General features: G+C 40.1%; 1 protein-coding gene across 3 annotated transcripts in view; it reads left to right on the top strand.

Annotated features, from left to right (window-relative positions):
* The window catches only part of PARG (poly(ADP-ribose) glycohydrolase), a 184,878-nt gene that overhangs the window by 100,898 nt on the left and 67,561 nt on the right, over window positions 1-16,419 (top strand). For all 3 annotated transcript variants that reach the window (XM_079793725.1, XM_079793726.1, XM_079793724.1), the window contains exons 9-10: window positions 1,665-1,822; window positions 15,021-15,100. In XM_079793725.1, the coding sequence (XP_079649851.1) occupies window positions 1,665-1,822; window positions 15,021-15,100 (238 nt within the window). The remainder of the gene's footprint in view (window positions 1-1,664; window positions 1,823-15,020; window positions 15,101-16,419) is intronic.

The raw sequence follows: 16,419 nt of genomic DNA, 5'->3' as shown, positions 1-16,419 counted from the left end.
TCTGAGCTATTTCCTCTTTCTTAAATTTAGTGATTGCTAAGGCCTAAAAGGAGAGACAATTTTGAATACTGAAGTGAAAATACATTCTTTATGTTTTCTTGCTTGTTTATTTTTGTGTTTTTCCAAAAGAAATAGTTGAACTATAAGTTTAACCTTTTCTTTTTCTAGCAAACTTATTCTAGCAATTATAGGTATTTTCTGTAAAGTTAATTCTTACAGTATTGCAGTTTTGTCTTGCCTTCCTTTCCTCAGTATCATTTCTGATGTTTAATTACTGAGATGTGATCAATAGTTCTCCGTGCATACTGGTTTGTGGTTAATGCAGGCATCCAGGATTCTCCATTCTGGCTCTGATTGAAAGGAGAAGGAAAAGCATCCCCTGGAATATTTTGAATTTAACAATTGATACGCAAAAGAGATGTTGGCAATTGGTCTTTGGTTTTATCATTATGTCTTTAAACACATCGTTTAAATATTTAGAATAAAATAAAGCCTTTTGGATACAATAATCAGGTTCGTGTATTAAATTGGAATTAAAAGGTCAATAAATTTGAGTTTGGTACAACTAGAAGGCATTTCAGACATCAAAATTTTGAAGGTAAAATGTCCTGTTTCTTCCTTGATTCGGAATGATTAGATAAGAAATGTCTGTCTTCTTACAAGTTATACATAAGTCTGTATACATATAGTCTATTAATTGCTATCATAAAATTAGATTTGAGTCCTATAAAGATTGACAATGTGAAGTGTGATTCAGAATTAGAAGGAAAAGACTTACTTATTGAATTATTTTTTTTATTTTATTTAGGACTAAAAGAGAAAAATTGCTTTGTCCAGCAATCTTTAATATAAATGAGAACAAAATTTTGCATCTGCATTAATAGTTAAACTCAAAATTGCATTTTTCTGTTTCATCGTTTTTAAAAATTTTTTTTTGTTAATCCTCACCCAAGGATATTCTGCCATTGATTTTTTTATTCATTTATTTTTTTAACATGTTTTTATTGATTTTTTAGAGAGAGAGGAAGGGAGAGGGATAGAGAGATAGAAACATTGATGAGAGAGGAACATCATAAATTGGCTGCCTACTGCAGGCCCCCTACTGGGAATCGAACCGGCAACCTCTTGGTTCCTGGGTCTAGGCTCAACCGCTGAGCAACACCAGCTGGGCCATTAATTTTTAGAGAGAGTGGAACAATGATGTGAGAGAGACACATCAATTCGTTGCATCCCACACACGTCCCGACCAGGGCTGGGATCCAGCCTATAATTGAAGTACGTGCTCTCAACCGTGCCCTTAACCAGAATCGAACCTGGGACCCTTTAGTCCATGGGCCGATGCTCTATCCACTGAGCCAAACTGGCTAGGGCTGTTTTAATTTTTTATTACATGGTCAGTGTATTTTTATTTCTTGCCAAAGCAATCTTGTTTTTCACTAATAAGTAATGACTTTTGTGTACTCTTCACTATCATTATTATTGATTAGAAATCTCCAGTCAAACAAGTATATATTTCTAATGGTATTACTGTTGATTTAAGAATTCAAGAATGGCCTGAAATTTTTCCTACCTTAATTTAGTAAATGTCATTTGGTGCCTCTGCTTTTGAAATTGCTAAGCTAATTATTGCACTTCTTGTCTGTATTTTTTGTTTCCTCAATCAGCCAATACCACTCCTGAAACAGAAGATGAATCATTCCATCACAATGTCGCAGGAGCAGATTGCCAGTCTTTTAGCTAATGCATTCTTCTGCACATTTCCACGTCGAAATGCTAAGATGAAATCGGAGTATTCCAGTTACCCAGACATTAACTTCAATCGGTATGTTTTCAGAGAACGTCTCTTTAACAATGAAATAGAGAAGGATAGAGAGAACCAATAGTATTTATGGAGCGATTTGCTTCAGGCCAAACATTTTCTGTATACTTACTTAACTTACTCCTTACAATAAAGTGAGTTGAGTGATATTTTTGCCATTTTGCAGACAATGTAAGTAAAGTTTCTAGAACTTGATTAGGGTCCAGGAGCCAAGAAGTCACAGAGCTGAGGCTTGATCTCAGATCTGTCTTACTCCATGGTCCATGTTATTTCCACTCTGTCAGATTGTCCTCCTCCTCTGTGAGTGCCTCTTCAGTGTGATAGTCACAGGGACATTTATTGTACATTGTATCCTTTGTGTGCTAAAAAATGTTAGAGCTGGAGTGCAAAGTCCTCCTTTTTGTGAAGTCGGAGTTTAAAGACATGAGGCTGACTATCTTATGAAACCTAAAAAACATGCTTGTTGAGATGAAAAGCAAAAGTGAAAATTGACTTTGACTTTGTATAGACATGGCTATTTTATCAATGTAATAGCTTTAAAAAGGAAGACAACAGAATGTTTATATAATTTGACTAAATAATACCCTGTGAAGGTATTGATAGTTTTATATTCTAACCATTTTCCCAAATGATTACTATTTCCATTATCTATACAAAAAAACACACATTTTGCCTGGCCAGTGTGGCTCAGTGGTTGAGCATTGACCTATGAACCGATTACTGGTCAGGGTACATGCCTAGGTTTCGGGCTTGATCCCATGGGGGCGTGCCGGAGGAAGCTGATCAATGATTCTCTCATCAACATATTTTTTCCTCTCTCTCTCTCCCCCCCCCCCCTCTAAAATCAATAAAAACATATCCTCAGGTGAGGATTTAAAAAATGCAGCTTGCCCTAACAGGTTTGGCTCAGTGGATAGGGCGTTGGCCTGCAGACTGAAAGGTCCCAGGTTCGATTCCGGTCAAGGGCATGTACCTTGGTTGCGGGAACATCCCCAGTAAGAGGTGTGCAGGAGGCAGCTGATTGATGTTTCTCCCTCATCAATGTTTCTAACTCTCTATCCTTCTCCCTTCCTCTGTGTAAAAAAATCAATAAAATATATTAAAAAAATAAATAAAAATAAAATAAATGCAGCTTGATGCAACATTTAAAAATACTATTGGGTGTTGATATAAAAACATTTAACACTTTTACTTTTTTCTCTGTTTTTCAAACTGTTTATAATCCTATCTAATAAAGAGGGAATATGCAAATTGACCCTCATGCCATCGCAAAGATGGCGGCACCCACAGCCAATAAGGAGGGAATGTGCTAATTGACTGCCCCACCTTCAAAGATGGCAGCACCCACAGCCAATAAGGAGAGAATATGCTAATTGACTGCCCCACCCTCAAAGATGGCGACGCCCAGTCCCCTCAGCCCCAACGGGGCGGCAGGCGCGCTGCAAGGCTGGGCCCGCCTCCGGAGTCCCTCAGCCCACCAGCCACCCAGGGCCGGCCCAAGATACAAGCAAGCCTTGGATGGCTGCTGCCCAGCCGCTCAGGGCCGGCCCGAGGCACAGGCAAGCCTCAAATGTCGGCTGCCCAGCTGCCCAGGGCCGCCCGAGGCTCAGGTAAACTAGGGCCAGCCGAAGCTTGTGCTGCCAACAGTGGCAGCAACAGAGGTGTGATAGGGCGTCGCCTTCCCCTGTTCGCTGGGCCGCCTCCCACCCCTGAGGGCTCCCGGACTGTGAGAGGGGGCAGGCCGGGCTGAGAGACCCCCCCATGCACCGGGCCTCTAGTGTAGATATATACATATATATTTAAATTTTTACTGTTGAGAGTATTATAGGTGTCTCCCTCCTCCCCCCCCCCCCCCCCGCTCTGCCCCCCATTGCTTCCCTCCATCTGGTCCCCACCCTGCCCCAGGCCTTCACCACCCTACTTTCTGTGTCCATAGGTAAGATCTTTGGTTAATCTCTTCCAACCTCCCAACCCCTTCCCTCTGAAGATTCATCAGTCTGTTCCATGTTTCCATGTCTCTGATTCTATTTTATTCACCAGTTTATTTTGTTCCTTAGATTTCTTGTTTATTTTGATTTTTAGATTCAGTTGTTGATAGATATGTATTTATTACCATTTTATTGCATATTTTAAATCATTTTTTCCCCATCTGCTTAACCCTTTGCACTCACTTGCTTTTTTCTCGATTCCTTTATTCTAATGCTAACCATGTCGAGTCACACTCGACATCCGAGTGCAAAAGGTTAAAGAATACCCTTCAATAGTTCATGTAATATTGGTTTGGTGGTGATGAACTTCTTTAGATTTTCTTATTTGTGAAATTCTTTATCTGACCTTCAATTCTAAATGATAGCTTTTCTGGGTAGAGTATTCTTGGTTGTAGGTCCTTGCTATTCATCACTTTGAATATTTCTTGACACTCCATTCTGGCCTGCAAAGTTTCTGTTGAGAAATCAGCTAACAGTTGTATGGCACTCCCTTGTAGGTACCTAACTGTTTTTATCGTGCTGCTTTTAAGATTCTCTCTTTATCTTTAACCTTTGGCATTTTAATTATGATGTGTTTTGATATGGGCCTCTTTGGGTTCCTCTTGTTTGGGATTCTCTGTGCTTCCTGGACTTGTAAGTCTATTTCTTTCACCAGGTAGGGGAACTTTTTGTCATTATTTCTTCAAATAGGTTTTCAATATCTTGCTCCCTCTCTTCTCCTTCTGGCACCCCCAAAATGTGAATATTGGTATGCTTGAAGTTGTCCCAGAGGCTTTTTAAACTATCTTTATATTTTTGTATTCTTTTATCTTTTTGCTCTTCTGATTGGGTATTTTTTGCTTCCTTATATTCCAAATTGTTAATTTGATTCTCGGAATCCTCTACTCTACTGTTGAATCCCTGTATATTATTCTTTTTTTAATATTACATGCAATAAACATTAGTATTTCATGAATAAAAGGATTTTAAATATAATAATATTACCAAAACTATACTAACATAGTATATCACAAAGATTGTAGGAAGTATTAAAAATCTGCAAATAACAGGATTACTTCTATTATATTCTAGTATATTTCCTCCCCCCCCACCCCCAATTTGGCTCTATTTTTGTTCATCCATTTATGTTGTTCATTATATTCAACAAATGAGTGAGATCCTATGATATTTATATTTCTCCGACTGGGTTATTTCGCTTATCATGATGCTTTTAAAGTCTATTTTGTCAGATATAAGTATTGCTACTCTAGCTTTTTTTTTCTTTTCCATTGGCTTGGAAAAGTTTTTTCCATCTCACTTTCATCCTCTGTGTGTTGTTTGTTTTGAGGTATGTCTCTTGTAGACAGCATATAGTTGGGTCATGTTTTTGTATCCATTCAGCTACCCTACACCTTTTGATTAGAGCATTTAATCCATTTACATTTAGGGTTATTATTAAAAGGTACTTATTTATAACCATTTTAATTCTGTATGGCTAGATTTCTCTCTCTGTTTCTTCTTCTCAGCAATCCCTTACAGCAATCCCTTTAGCATTTCTTGCAATGCTGGCTTGGTGGTGATGAACTCCTTTAGCCTTTTTTTGTCTGGGAAGCTCTTTATTTGACCGTCTCTTTTGAATGATAGCCTTGCTGGATATAGTAATCTTGGTATCAGATCCTTGCTTTTCCTACCTTGGGTACTTCATGCCATTCCCTTCTGGCCTGTAGAGTTTCTGATGAGAAATCAGGTGTCAGCCTTATGGGAACTCCTTTGTAGGTAACAGTTTTCTTTTCTCTTGCTGCCTTTAAGATTCTCTCTTTGTCTTTAATTTTTAGCATTTTAATTATGATGTGTTTGGGTGTGGGTCTGTTTGGGTTCTTCTTGTTTGGGGTTCTCTGTGCCTCCTGAACTTGTGTGTCCTTTTCCTTTACCAGGTTAGGGAAGGTTTCTACCATTATTTCTTCAAACAACTTCTCTATTCTTTTCTCCCTTTCTGCCTCTTCTGATATTGTTACGTTTTCTAATATTGTTACATTTCACATTGTCCCATGGCTCCCTTAAGCTGTCCTCCTGTTTTTTGTGTGTGTTTTTTTGGTTCTCTAATTGAGTGATATTTTCTACTCTGTCTTCTAATTCACTGATTCGATCCTCAACTTCCCCTAATCTGCTGTGTATTCCTTCCAGTGTGTTCTTCATTTGTGTTATGTCATTCTTTGTCTCAGACTGTTCTTTTTTCATAATTACTATTTTTTTTTCATACTGTTGAGCATTTTAACATCATTACTCCGAACTCTGTTTCATATAAATTTCTTATATCTGCTTCATTTATCTTTTCTTCTGGAGAATTCGCTAGTTCTTTCATTTGGGGGTTGTTTCTTTGTTTCCTCATTTTGGTTGTCTCTTTGGGTTTGTGACTATGTTTTAGGTAGATCCTCTATACCTCTCATTCTCTAGTACAGGACAGTGTTAAAGGCTGTTTCTGACTAATTGGATCAGGCAAAGACTCAAAGCCTTCAGAGACCACCTCTGTCTACAGACTAATAGGATTCCTATGTGAATTGCCCCCAGGCAGTCGTCCTTAGGTGTGGTGAGAGTTTTTTCAACAGGGTGGGGCAGTTGCTTTTGCCTGGAGGCTAATTGTCACCTTTAATCTCTTAAGTGGCCTCAGGGCAAGGTGTTTTCCAATAGGGTGTGTCGACTGTCTTCCCCCCCAGGCAAGGCAGATGTCTATGTGGGAAAGATGTCCTCTGCTGTGTGAGGAAATGACTCAGTCCAGGAAACCTGAGGTGTCTGCCTTCTGAGCTCTATCCCCCGAGATCCCAGTCCTGAGTTCTGCTCTCACAGCTCCGGTCCACCTCAACCTCTCTCTGCCAGAGCACAAGGTGGGTGGCTCCACAGGGAATTTTTGTGCATTGGCCCTTTAAGTGGGTGCCTGAACTTTCAGCTGCCACTTCCTGGCAGACAGCACCCCACTGCTTTTCACAGCTAGATGTTATGTGTCTGGGTCTCCCAGAGCCACCACCCGGCACCCAGCTCTGGAGCTCAGAGGAAGAAGGAGCTTGTCAGTTTGTGCACCAGCCCTTTATAAGGAACACCTGTGTCCTCAGTTTAATGCTCTCTGCTGGGGAGCCCAACTTCGGGATTAGATCCTAGAGTTCTCAGTGGCATCCCCCACAGCTGAGATATCTCTCCAGGACTTTAGTTGTTGTCTGTGGGTGCCCGGCCAGCCCTTTTGCACCTCTGCCCCTCCTACCAGTCTCTATGCCATCTCCACCTTTGGTCCTTGGGTATCAGGGTTCTCTCCTGTGAGTTTTCCATTGATTATTCAGGAAGCCTTTCCATATTTCAGTTGTAATTCCAGTTTGTTCCTGGGAGCACGTCTGTGTGGCATCCTCCTACTCTGCTGCCTTTTTATTCTTTATTTCAGTTAGTTTATGCTTGATTTCTGACTGGACCTTAGTAAGATCCTTGAATGACTTACTAAGTCCCCTGAAGCTTTCATGAAGATTCTTGAGTAACCTTATAACCATGGTTTTGAACTCTGTATCTAGTAGTTTGCTTGCTTCCATTTCTTTCATTTGTAACGTGTTTCTTTGTCTCTGCATTTTGGCTCCTTTCCTGTATTTGTTTCTACATATTAGAGCTGCTATGTCTCCTTGAGTTGGTAGAATGGCTTTGTGTAGTAAGTGCGCCCCTGTGTGGCCTGTGTACTCAGTTTTATAGTTGAGCCTTGATTGCTGTTCGTGTCTCTGGGAGGAATTGACCTCCATTCCAATTGGCTGTGAGGACCAGCAGCAACTACAGTGGGAGAGCTGCTGTGCAGGAAACACCCCTACGGAGCAGGACTTGCTTCAGTGGGGCTTTCGTGCTCACTGAGTCTGCCTGTTGAGTGTGTTGCTTGTGGATGTGTAGAGTTGTAATCTGGTAGGGTTTGAAACTTTCCACCTGGGCACTGGCTCTAGGGCCTCCAGGGAGGTGCAAAGTCAGCCACTGCCTGGGGACACCCTTCAGGAGCTATTTATATTGGATTTGGAGGTGACCAGGCAAGCTGTGAAGCAAAGCAGGCTGGTGCTAGTGCAGGGTCTTAGGCCTTTTATGGATAGGTTTGGGGCATGCTGACCCAGCTGCAGCTTGTTTGAGAGATTTCAGCAAAGTATGAAGCCTGAGCAAGAACAGGCCATTCATATGGAAAAGCTGCTGGAAACAGTTTGGGTGGGACTGCAAATTGGATGGGGTGGGGTCTCAGGGAGTCACCAGGGCAGAGTAAACAGATATGCCTGCCAGTCAGCCCTGCCACAGAGGAGGTCCCAGCCCAAGAACAATGACCCCTGCGAGCACCCCTGTCTGGGAGAAAGCTGCCTCCAAGTTCCTGCCCTGATGCCAGATAATCCAGTTCCTCCCTGTATGTGTCTGGGTCTCCCAGAGCCACCACCTGGCACCCAGCTCTGGAGCTCAGAGGAAGTAGGAGCTTGTCAGTGCGTACGCTGACCCTTTATAAGGAACACCTGTGTCTCTAACAGCCTCCATGTCACTCAGCCCCAATCCCTGCTGGCTTTTACAGCCCAGAGTTATGGGGACTTCTCGTTCCAGCTCTGAAACCCTGGGTTGGGGTATTAAAAAACAGCATACATTGGTGTTAGACCAGCCAGTTCCGTGCCTCTGCCCCTCCTACCAGTCTCCCTGTGCTTTTTTCTTTACTTCTCTAGTTGTAGGACTTCCATTCAGCCAGCTTTCAGGCAGTTCTGAATGATGGTTGTTCTGTATTTTAGTTGTAATTTTGATGTGGTTGTGGGAGGTGGCGAGTACAGGTGTTTACCTACTCCACCATCTTGGTTCTCCCATATATTACTTTTTAAAAATATATATTTTCATTGATATTTTAGAGAGTGAGGAAGGGAGAGGGTGAAGGAAGAGAGAGATAGAAACATTGGTCAGAGAGACAGTTTAATTGGCTGCCTCCTGCATGCCCCCTTTTGGGGATCGAGCCTGCAACCCGGGAATATGCCCTGACCGGGAATCTAACCAGTGACGTCTTGGTGCATGGGTCGACAATCAACCAACCATTGGGCTACACTGGCTAGGTGAGCATATATTACGTTTATAATTGAAGAAAAATAGTTACTTAAGAGGAGGAACAAGTCAATCATCAGAAATGGAACTGAAGACACACAGTTACTAAAAAGAATGGACAATTTTTATAATTTGATTTTCAGAGTGGAATTCCACAGATTTTTAAAAAATGTATCTTTATTGTTGAAAATATTACAGATATCCCCCCCCTTTTTTTAATCCCCATTGACCCCCTCCACTCTGCACCCACCCTTCCCAGGCCTTCACCACACTATTGTTTGTGTCCATGGGCTATGCATACTAGTATATCTATATATATAAAAGCCTAAGCGACTTAATGACCGAACAACTGGGCAACTGGTCGCTATGACGTGCACTGACCACCAGGGGGCAGACGCTCAATGCAGGAGCTGCCTCCCGGTGGTCAGTGTGCTCCCACAGCCAACCTCCCACGGCCCTCCCCCGCCAACCTCCTGCGGCACCCATCAGCCCTGATTGCCAGCCAGGCTAAGAGACCCCACCCGTGCACTTATTTGTGCACCAGGCCTCTAGTATATATATAAATTCCCTAGTTAATTTCAACCCCCCACTCCCACCCCCTTGCCTTCTCTCTCAGATGCTTCATCCCATAGACTTTTTTTTTTAGAAAGTATATATTTTATTGATTATATTTTATTGTATCAATATATTTTATTGATTTTTTACAGAGAAGAAGGGAGAAAGGATAGAGAGTTAGAAACATCAATGAGAGAGAAATATCGATCAGCTGCCTCCTGCACACTCCCTACTGGGTATGTGCCCACAACCAAGGTACATGCCCTTGACCGGAATCGAACCTGGGACCCTTGAGTCCGCAGGCTGATGCTCTATCCACTGAGCCAAACCGGTCAGGGCCCCACAGATTTTTTTGAGCCTTTCTTAAACAGCTAGTGTGGGTAGTTTATTCCTTCCTAATTACCACCCCATAGACACAGTATCATTACCTCCCTTTTACCCTAATTTTTCTATTTAGCATGTGAAAGAAACACAAGGGCCCTCTGAGGGCTGGGCACCTGCCACACGGACCGCCTTCTTCTCTCAACAGTAAAATGAACCACAGGTTTGTTTTTCAGCTAAACTTCTGACAGAAATGTTGGGACTTCTTGGAAATAGCATCTTTATCTTTTTCATTGTGCATGGTCATTTATTCTAAAGACTGAACTGGTTGGTTCTGAGTGTCAGCATGTTAGGCTTTGATGAGAAAAGAAGCTGATCCACTTTTCTTTTTTAATCCTCACAGGAGGAAATTTTTTCATTGATTTCCAGAGAGAGAGTGGAAGGGAGGGAGGAAGGAGGGGGAGAGAAAGATGGAAGGGAGGGAAGAGAAGAGAGAGAGAGAAACATAGACAGGATCGAGAGACACATCAATTGGTTGCCTACTGTATGCGCTCCTCCCGGGGCTGAGGAACCTGCAACCGAGGTACATGCCCTTGACCAAGGGCCAATGCTTCAACCACTGAGCCAAATCTGCCAGGGCTGAGCCACTTTTCTTAATGAAGGGAATATGGATTAGAACAATGTGAGCATTTTATGTAAATGATGTGTGTTTTTGCTGGCTATTATGGAATGCCTTATCTCTAGCACAGATCCCTCAGCTTACTTAGCATTATCTGAAATTTTTTTGCATGAGATGATCTCTTTCTTATAGCTGATATTAAGTACTTGCCATTTACCAATTACTGTGCTATTTTAATTTAACCTTTGTATTACTCTTATAAGTTAGGTATTTTTTTCATTTTTTCAGATGAGGAGATGAAGACTTAGAGCTAGCTGGTATAATTGGGATTCAAACTCAGGAGTACATAGGCAGCCTCTAGAAGCTGTATCCCTTAATCACTACTATACAGCCTCCTTTCAATGAACTGTATTAATACTTCTTACCTCAGAGCTAATAAGAAATTAGAACTACCCTTAGAAATAATTATTGATCTGTTAAATAAACCAAAGCCATCTGTCAGTCCAAAGTGACCATGAGAAATTGAAACTCACAGTATCCTAGTAGCATTTTTACTAAATTAGAATTTAAGCAGGTCTGCTGATGATTTGAAACAGGCATACTCTTGTCTTCCTGGCTGACAGATGTTCTTTTGGTCACCAGAACACTGAAAATTAATTATGGCAGGTTAAGCCTGTAGTAGTCTATATAGTTGTTTTAGGGACTCTTCAGCAGCCAGGATGTCTGCACTTGCCTCTCACTGAGATAGCAGGTGTTTTAATAAGCCTAAACTAGCAATCAGCAAGAACCTGGATTATACATGATCTTTGATGCGGTCTATTGACAGCAACTCACTTTGATTCTATGGATGCACCTTTCTTGGTGGGGAAGCTTTATCCTAATAGGTTCAGTTTGAGTACATGACTTGTCAGCAGAACTGGGACTTGAATATTGTCTTCTGTTCAAACTCAGTGCTCTTTCATTATGTCTTGCTTCCTCTCAAGAACAAAATGCTCTGAGTGTGCTCCTGAAATGGAAAACAACCCAAAGTTCCCCTTTTTTATGTGGCTTATGAAAGATCAAGTACCTAATTTGATGAGCCATTTGGTAAGCTGATTATGGAACATGTTGTTGTGTTTTCATTTTTGCATAGTTGCTATTTATGATTATAGTTTCTGGCAGTTGGAATCTATGCGTGTGTGAGCACTCATGCATATTTAGTCTCAAAAGAGGGATGACTGGCTAGTTGGTTGAATAAGAAAAATGGTTAAGAGTTTGTGGTGGGAGGCTGACGTCAATAAATTGAATAAGTCTTCCTTTTTAAATTTATTGTTGTGTTCTTCCAGCCCTGCTTAGTATGTTAAATATCCTTGACCTTTTCTCCTGCTTGTCTTTCAGGGCCTAAACATTCATATAAAGGCTTCCAATGTGATTAACATTGATGCTTCTAAGATTGCTTAGAAACTGATGGTCAGAGATTAATTGTGTGCTGCAGCAGTGGTCAACCCAGGAGGCTTTTACATCTGCCTCTTCTGGATTGAAAATGCTGTTGGGGCCATATGGCAGAAAGGACTTTTCTGGCCGGGTTTCAGATTATCATTTGCTTCCATTTTATAGTGGAGGTTATAGAGCTTTGGGTTTGATTTACTGTATACTAATGGAATTAATCCTTAACTTGAAATCACGTGTGTGTGTGTGTGTGTGTGTGTGTGTGTGTGTGTGTGTGTGTAGAATCCAATTCCAGTAATGCTATCAATATGTCATTCAGGGAAAGATTTTATGAAACTACTAGAGGCCTGATGCACGAAATTTGTGCAAGGGGCTCGACCCTCGAAGCCCCAGCTGCCTTGCAGCCCTGCAGCCCTGCTGCCCCACCCACTGGTCTTTCCGGAAGGTTGTTCTGCCATTCAGTCTAATTAGCGTATTAGCTCTTTATTATTATAGATGTTTCTATTTATGTTTATGGAAAGAAAAATACCAGTTAGTAAGTATCAACTCTGATTGACTTACTCCCTTGAAAATAAAAAGTATTTTTAGAACAAAGGTGAGGTTGCCTAACTTTTCCTGTTTGCTTTCTTTAATAATCTGTAATTATTCAGTTAAATGCCAGAATGTCTTCCCTATATGCAGAGGGGTTATTATGGCATAGTTTATGTTCATGTTTACATGCATGCCTGCTGACTCAAAATATGCTTTCAAATATTCATACCCAAGACCTGGAAATCTAAATTTTAAAAAAAAATTGTTGTTGGGAAGTAAAAAAAAAAATTGGATGGTGCTTGATTAGTATGAGAAGTCTAATTGCCCCCAGTCCCTTGTCTCTCTTTCTGTGTTTGTCTCTCTGAGTGTCTTTGCATGTGAGTTTCTGTTTCTGAGCCTCTCCCTTGGTCTCCAGCCCCATTTCTGTCTATCCCTTTCTTCCTTCTTAGTCTTCCCTGCTGTACTAGTATCTTTCTGTCTCTCTCCTTTTTCTGGCTCCATCCTCGGTTCCTTTGTCTTCCTTCTCTCTCCCCAGAACTGTTCCTCAGATAATACATCACTCTTCTGATAACTTTCACTAATGCTGTTTGCCTGTTTCTATGTTATTTTTCACTTGCTTCCATAACAGGGTAATTCATTTTATCTGGGTGGCTATACATAGTGCTATAAAAATTTACAGCAGTGAATTCTGAGAATTGGCATAAGGGTTTTAAACCTGCTTCATCTTCCCAAACTTTCTTTCCACCACCCCTTCCCTCTGCACCTCCAACCCCCACACACGTCCTTACTCCATCAGGAAGATGGCAAAGCATATTTGGTTACATAGTGATTTGAAATCAGGCTTTGAAACTCACACACAACGAATAATCAGAAAACATTGAGGTTCTGCTTGATTTGTACCTCTAAGGTTTGGACCTGCAAAATAAACAGTGGTGCTCATTTGTAGTTGGTGGTAATAGCCACATAATCTTCCAGGGAAGTCATATCCTTAGGTTAATAAATCTGTAGTCCCAAGAGGCTCCTAAGGTTAATAATTTGTCATCATGGTTGTGAAACTTTATGTGATTTTACATATAGCTGACCACATGTAGAAATTAGGGATACTTTTTATGTTTTGGGAAATTATTTCTTAAGTTCAACAGCCATTTTCTTCTCATAGTGCAACAGTCCTGTGGAAGAGGAACTTTTTCCTCCTTAATTGAATTGTATAGTGCCTCAGTTCATCTCTGAGAAAAGGTGGTGGATGCCTTTATATTAATACTGCTTTCCTCTACTAAGTAGTAAACCTAGAAAAGGATTTTGCAATGGGTCCCAAGGTATTCATTTAGTAAATCATATTTATTTCATATAGGATGTTTAATTAAATTGCCAAGTGGCTTCTTCTTCATTCTGACCATCATTTTGATTTAAACAAACTATTCTGGTTGACACTGCAGAAGAAACTAAGCTGAAACCTGCACTGTCAAATATCCCTTTATTGGGGCGGGGAGGGGGGGTGGGCAGGCAGCTGGATTTTTAAGAATATTTGTAATAAACATTTAAGAAAAATAAGTTAGGTGAATAAAAATTATTACATAGGCACAATTATTTTTAAAAATCAGTTAGATTTTAGATTTGGTAAAAATGCTTTCTAATATTAGTATTCTTTTTAGGAGGTAAGTATTCAGATAAATTGTTTTCTCAGAATTGACTCTGAATACAGAATTTCAGATCACTGAAAACAGGTCATTTGAAATCTGTATTTCCTTCCCTTTTTCTAATTCATTTTACTTGCTCAATAGGATTTTCTCATGAAATTAACTTTTTCCTTTCTGCATAGTTATATAAATGTGCTTTTCTGATGAAAATTTTTATCCATTTTGACGCTTGTTAAAGTGAACTTTTACTTGAAGTGTTTCTGGTTTTAAAGCCAGGGTATATGACTAGAGGCAGATGAATAATACCTCCTCATTTATAGCCACAGAATTTCTCTGTAATTTTTCATTGCTTTTGGAAAAGTAGATCTTGTGCCTAAAAGCATGCTTTTGTGATTGAAATCTTTTAGTGAACTACTTACTCAGGTCAAATGCTTCTAAAGCCCTCCTTTTCTTTCCCTCGGGATAAATTGCATAATGTGTTACCAATAACAATGCCACATCATTTCAAAGAAAACTAAAGTAGTACAAGTCTAGGTTGCTGGAAACCAGATGGTGGAGGGATAGCGCTATTTAACAGGTTACTACGCAGAGTGTATTTGTTTAATTACCAAGGGTTGGTCATTCCTCTAACATCTTGTTATACTGCATGTCATTGTCCTCATTGTTCTCGCCTCCCCAACACTATCATTTGCAGTTTTTAGTTTTTTTCAGATACTGTTTTTGTTCAATCATTTAACTTCTAGTAGTATTGTGAATTACAAATAGTATTTGCCATTGGGAAAATAACCAAGCATTAATTCACTGGCTTAATTGACTTTAGGGCACCAGGTGGTACCTTCTCCCTGGAGGAAGATAGACTGGAGAGACGAGTTGTTAGAGTACCATCCGCCATGAACAACTTTTAAGAAGCCTGATTCTAGTTGCTTTCAGTCCTTTCTGGATGCCATTTGGATCCAAACAGTTTTCAGTTCTCTATTTTTACAGAATTGCTCTCTGAAAGAATTACTTCTTTTATTACTTGGTAGTAATATAGATTTAGTTCTTTGTGAATCTTTATTTTTGGTCTCTTGCAGGTTGTTTGAAGGACGTTCCTCAAGAAAACCAGAGAAGCTTAAAACGCTCTTCTGCTACTTTAGAAGAGTCACAGAGAAAAGTAAATTCCTTTCATTCTTAACTATAATTTTTATCATTGATGGGGGACAGTTCAGATAAAGAACATTTTGAGTTCAAAGTGCACCTTCCTGCCCAAACCAAATCATTTATTATAATCTAGATTTTATACACATGTGTATATACATAAATGTGTGCCATGAGTGTGTGGGAGTCTTATATATTCTAAAATTAGAGCAGCGTAACATACCATAATGTGTTTTCATGAATAAAAACAAATTAATACTTGCAAAAGGAAGTATGTTGACCAGGAAATGCATTTTTTGGTGTTCTTTATTTAAAGAAGCATTGACTTTTATAATTAGTTTATTTGTAGAAATCAAGCAATTCATTGTCTTCGTACAGGTCCCTCTCTTTTGTGTCCCCTTTAAACCCTTTGCAGAGTTCTTATAAAGCAGTGTTTCACTAGTGTTCACATATCTGTCTTCCTCTGTTGAACCTCAATCATCTTGTTTTCCCAGAGGCTAATTGCAGCACCTAAGACAGTGGTAGGAAATATCTAGCCAGTGCTCTTAATAACCAGCTGGCTGTAGATTGCTATTGCCACTTCTGTCCTAGGAACTGGGTAGCTACAGACAGTTTATTAACATCTCTAAGCCTCAATTTCTTCATCTTAATAGAATGATGATAATTATCTCATAGGCTAGTTGTAAATATTAAATGAAGTTACATGCTTAATAAATATTACCTTTTACCAGTGGGTGGCTTTTCTTGCAAGTTGGTTTTAGAGCAATCCAGAACTTCTCAAAAACTTGCTTTTGCTAAGTAGGGCAAGTCAATTCTGGTCAAGTGAAATGAGTAATGAATTCTTTTCAGTTCTAGTCATCCAGGTTGTGGGATTGTCTTGAAACATATCATTGAATCATTTTAAGGTCATTTTTTTCCTTTTGTAAGTATCTCACATTATAGTATATTTAATTGGCACCTCCCCCCACCCCCACCCCCAGTGTATTGCTATTGGACATTGTCCCCCCCCCTTTTTTTTTTAAAGGAATCAATTGGTAGGATTTGGGAATTTAAGGGAAAAAAATTTTTTTAAATATATTTTATTTATTTTTTTACAGAGAGGAAGGGAGAGGGATAGAGAGTTAGACACATTGATGAGAGAGAAACATCAATCAGCTGCCTCTTGCACACTCCCCACTGGGTATGTGCTCGCAACCAAGGCACATGCCCCTGACTTGAATCGAACCCGGAACCCTTGAGTCCGCAGGCCGACGCTCTATCCACTGAGCCAAACCGGTCAGGGCAAGGGAAAATTTTTATATGCTTCTTTGACATGTTTATTTATTTCTTAGCTTA

This window comes from Cnephaeus nilssonii (genome assembly GCF_951640355.1).
Source record: "Cnephaeus nilssonii genome assembly, chromosome: 16".
Taxonomy (NCBI): domain Eukaryota; kingdom Metazoa; phylum Chordata; class Mammalia; order Chiroptera; family Vespertilionidae; genus Cnephaeus; species Cnephaeus nilssonii.
Note: the sequence above shows the minus strand (reverse complement) of the source record. Positions and strands in the feature narration are given on the sequence as shown.